This window comes from Monodelphis domestica, chromosome X (genome assembly GCF_027887165.1).
Source record: "Monodelphis domestica isolate mMonDom1 chromosome X, mMonDom1.pri, whole genome shotgun sequence".
Lineage (NCBI taxonomy): Eukaryota > Metazoa > Chordata > Mammalia > Didelphimorphia > Didelphidae > Monodelphis > Monodelphis domestica.
The window spans coordinates 1873580-1878266 of NC_077235.1; the positions used below are offsets into that span (position 1 = coordinate 1873580).

The window sequence follows — 4687 nt, forward strand, 5'->3', positions numbered from 1 at the left end:
CAGCCCTTCTCCAGAGTTCTTGGGCTTCCCCAAAGCAGATCTCTTCCCAGCTGCCCCAGGCTTCCTGATTCCCATGTCAGCTTCTTCCGGGCCCCCTCCTAAGTATGGTCGTCCCCACCAACACCCTGGGCCAGAGGAAAGGGTGGAAGGCCAGGCCAGCAGCCCTCACGCCTGCTCTCCCTGCTTCTGTCCCTCACAGCCGGCTGTGGTGCATCTCCAAGGCCAAGGCTCTGCCATCCAAGTGAAGAATGGTAAGAATCACAAGAGGAGCTCTGTGGCTGAGCCCAGCACAGCTACCCCTGTCCCCCCCACCCCAGCGCAAGGGAAGGCTAGGCTGGAATTCCCAGAGACATTTGTGCATGGAGAGCCATGCGCTATTCAAGCCAGAAGGGCCTTCAGGTCACGGGACAGCGGGGCTCAAGGAAACACTGGCCTTTGGCGCTGTCCTTGGAGCAGATGCCATTCTGGGCACAAAGATTCTGACAGAAGAAACTAGCCCTCACCCCCACCCCGAGGCTCCAAGTGTAAAGGGACTTGTGCAAGCTCACGCAGTCAGGAAGGGGACGATGCCTCCTTACCTATGGGAGGGAGCTCAGGCTGGGATGGGGAAAACCGGCCTTTCGTTCAAAGGAAGCTTCTCCGAGTGTGTCCTGAGCATTTATTAAACATCAACTGTAGGCCAGACACAGCACCAAACACTGGGGATAGAGATACAATAGAGAGAGAGAGAGAGAGAGAGAGAGAGAGAGAGAGAGAGAGAGAGAGAGAGGAGAGAGAGAGAGAGTGTATATGTGTGTGTGTGTGTGTGCGCGCGCAGATCTGTCTGTGGCGCCAAGGCTGGCCGGCCACCTGGGCCCAGACAGGAAAGGGCTGTCTGTCCTGAAGGAGTGCTGGGCGGTCACCCCTCAGTGGAAGCTTAGCCGGCCTGTTGGTCCTCTTCCTGGCCCTGATCCCTCATTTCTCCATGGCTGAGGAATAAAGCCGAAGGAACAGACTGCTAGACTGGAGGAGAGGCCAAAGGGCCCTTCCTCCATCCTGGATGCCAGGCCCCAGGCAGATGGGGGTGGTGGTGGGAGACAGAGAGGAGGGATGGTGGAGAAGAGATGGACAGATCCCCAACCCCCAGAGTATCCAAGCAGTCTCGATTTTTAAGCCCTCACCTTCCACCTTAGAGTCAATATGGTAGGTAAGGGTTAGGCAATGGGGGTCAAATGACTTGCCCAGGGTCACCCAGCTAGGGAGTGTCTGAGGCCAGATTGGAACCCCAGGCAGTCTTGTGCAGGTGGTACGTGCCTACTCTGCTCCAGGCCCCATTCTGGGCCTTGGAATTGACCCTCAGTCCCTAAGGAGACTCTCCCAGCTCTAGACTACTCCCTGAACAGACATTCCTCTCCCCACGATCCTCAGGGAGTGGCTTGGCTGGATGTGCTTTGGGAAAGGATGCTTCATGCTCGCTCTCATGCCCCTGGGGAGTACAATCTGGAGATTTTCCCATCTGCCCAGTTCTTACTTGAAATGATAGCAGCTGGAGAGGGGCAGGGGCAACCCCTGGGGGATCTGAAGAATAGAGAAGGCCAGCAAGTTTGAGGAAATGCTGGCGGCTTTCAAGCTGGGCCACCCGGAAACAGGCCTGAGTGAGCTCATTGGGGGCCTGTTGGCTCAACAGTTCCGCAAGCCCATTGGCAGAAGAGGGCCAGAGGAAGGGGTTTCTCCACAGAGCAGCCCCCCCACACACACTTTCCTTAGCGTGGCACACACAAAATAATGCCTTAAAATGAGTCTGAAAATGGCCTAAAATGGAGACAGACTAAGGAGTGGCCTGTGGTAACAGATGGAGCTGTGAAAGGAGAGCTGGTGTGCCCAGGACTGCCCAGCCCAGTTAATGGGAGTGTGGCGTGCTGTGCCTTCCCCATGGGCGCCTTTCTGATCAAGCTACTGAGAGGTGTTTGCACAGCGGCTTCTGGCTGTCCTCTGTCTCTGTGTGATCAGCTGGGCTTCCCCTTAGACTGCAAGGCCAGACAGGGATCACTCAGGGAGGGCTTCACACATTGCATCTGACCAGCAGGCTCAGGAGAGCCCAAAGAGAGGACCATCGCCAGGTTAAAGGCTAACCCTAAACAAGACACGCAGTTCTACAGGCCTCACTTTCCTCATCTATAAAATGGGGATGACAGGGTTAGAAATCAGACTAGGTGATCTCTAGGACCACAGCAGGTTCTAGATCTAGGAACACATGGAAGTGCGTGCACACACACCCAGGATAAGGAAGACGCAGGACCCAGATCCCTCTCAGGAAGGCACAAAAGTAACAGAATCCTCAAGCAGGAAACTTCCCACCCCTGTATTTTAGAAGCAAAGAAACTCAAGGCCCCAGAGGGGAATGGCCTGGGCCTGCCCAGTGTCACTGAGCTCCTCGGTGGTGGCATAGTGGGAATGTGGCTCCGTGTCCTCCGCCTCAGAGTCCAATGCTAAGTCTTAGAGACTGAGAATATGGCCAAGGACTCATCTTCCCCTCGTGCCCCTTGGAAAGCCCCCAAATAAGGGCTATCTCTGAAGGGGCCACAAAGGCCCTGCCTGCTGCCCTTCCGGCGTTTCTAGGGCTGGGCTGGGCTGGGCTGGGCCGGGCCGGGCCAGGCCCTGTCTTGCTCTTTGGGAGGGGGGCCGGGGGTTCTGGGACTGCTATTTCTCTGACATGTACTGAGTGACTGCCGTTCTCTCATACTGAGATCTTTCAGGTGGAGTGCTCAATGACTGGTCCCGCATCACCATGAACCCCAAGGTGTTTAAACTGCACCCCCGCAGTGGGGAGCTGGAGGTACTGGTGGACGGCACCTACTTCATCTATAGTCAGGTAGAAGTGAGTACGGTCTTCGGCCCCACTCCTTTCCTACATGCAGGATGCAGATCCACACCAACCACAGAGGGGCACTGTGGAGCCACCCTTGGGCTTCCAGGGCCCACAGCTGGGGCTGGGGAGGGAGGAACTAAAGAGAAGAGACTCTCGGTGATCGCTGGAGATGGCCCCAAAGCAGCCACCACACGTGGGCACGTGGGCCCCTCCTTCAAGCCCCGGATACCCAGAGGGCCACCCTCGCCCTTGCCCACAGCCCACTGGCTTCATCCTCTCCTAGAGCCGGGGAGCGTCGGTGTGTGTATCTGTGCGTGCCCACGTGCCCAGTGGCCTAGCATGGAGGCTGGTCTCCCAGCAAGAGCTGCCTGGAAAAAGGAGCTCCAAGTCCAAGAGCTGACACCCAGGCTTGGGGTGGGAGGGGGATCATCACATATTCATGCCACATATTTCTCTAAACAGCCCATTTGTGGATACTCAGCTGCACTGCCTCAGTATGCCCATGAGGTAGAGAGACAAGCATGTGTGCTGGCCAGGAAAACTGTCCAGCGTGTCTCCCTGTCCTACCAGCTTGGCCCAGGCCTCTCTGAAAGCCCCTCAAGGGGCCGGGATAGATCAGGCAGAGGTATTAGGGCCCCTTTCTACCCCTTTCCTCAATGGGTTTGTCTCTCTCCCTCTCTCTGTCTCTGTCTCTGTCTCCATCTCTGTCTGCCTCTCTTAATCCAAGCCAGGATCACCCTTGGTAGCAGCCTCAGGCAATGGGTCTCACTGCACCTGGCCCCACCCTCCACTCCCCTCCTGGGTCTGTTCTCTGCACTGAAGCCACCCAGGCCAATCTCTCAGCCTGGTGCCAGCCTCCATGGAATGGCTCTCTGTCACACGGGCCCACAGAAGAGAGTGGATGGCCAGTGGCGTGGCCGCTTGGCCACAAAGTGCACTTTTTTCAGGGCCTGAGGCTGGGCAAAGGAGTAAGTGACTAGATTCTGCTCCAGCATCCTACAGCCTCGACTGTGCCAGAACAGCAGGCCAGAGGGAGGGAGAAGGAAGGGCAGAGAGAGGATTCACCCTGAGCCAAAGCCCCCTGGGTATCTGGGCCCACCTTTCCTCTGCCCGGCTGCCTTTCTGAGTTGACTTCTCTTCCTTAAAATCAACAGAAAAACTTGCTCTTGGGTACATACTGCCAGGACCAGGGAGACAGTCCTCAAGGCCAATCCAAGGGACCTCTCCAGGGTCTCGTGGGGCTGCCCAAACCCCAGACTAGCGTCGTGTGCCCCTCCTTCCTGCCCAGCCCTGCTTGGCCACTGCCCAGGGCTTGCTTGGGTGAAATGAAGCTTATAGGCTTCTTCAATGTTACTAATCATCAGAGCTGGAAAAAAAGGGACCTGGGAGCCTATGCAGTTCAGCCTCATCATTTCGCAAATGGGGAAACTGAGGCGCAAAGCTCATACAGCAAGTCAGTGGCAAAGCCAGCACTTGAACTTTGGTCCCTTGCCCTCCAACCAGCACATTTTCCACTGCACTAAGCAACTACCTTCTGGGCTGCCCAGAAGCCACATAGCTGGGAAAGGGAGGACACCAGGAACACTCTACTGCCCTGCCTGTGTTGGCGGCATGGCCTACAAAAGCCTTGAGGCAGCCCAGCCTGGTACAAGCCCAGCTTTAGCCTGGCCTGCAGAAGCTTTGGGGTGGCCAGGCCCAGCCTGGCCCTACCCCCCCTCCCAGCCTGGTCCTCAGAAGCCTCAGGGCAGCCCTCAGCCTGCCAGGGATTGGTCATCCCTGCAGGGAGATGCCCGCACAACCCTGCCCCATCTCACCGGTCCTTGTCCCCTCTCCCCCCAG

General features: G+C 57.1%; 1 protein-coding gene across 5 annotated transcripts in view; it reads left to right on the forward strand.

The window, feature by feature from the left end:
• EDA (ectodysplasin A) overlaps positions 1 to 4687 on the forward strand; it is a 168841-nt gene that overhangs the window by 154879 nt on the left and 9275 nt on the right. For 2 of the 5 annotated variants that reach the window (XR_008914402.1, XM_007507720.2), the window contains exons 6-7: positions 200 to 251; positions 2727 to 2857. Coding sequence is in view for 4 of the 5 variants with exons in the window: in XM_007507720.2 (XP_007507782.2) it covers positions 200 to 251; positions 2727 to 2857 (183 nt within the window). In the remaining variant the exon portion in view is untranslated. The remainder of the gene's footprint in view (positions 1 to 199; positions 252 to 2726; positions 2858 to 4687) is intronic. The other 3 variants (XM_056808782.1, XM_056808783.1, XM_056808781.1) reach the window with 3 other exon arrangements.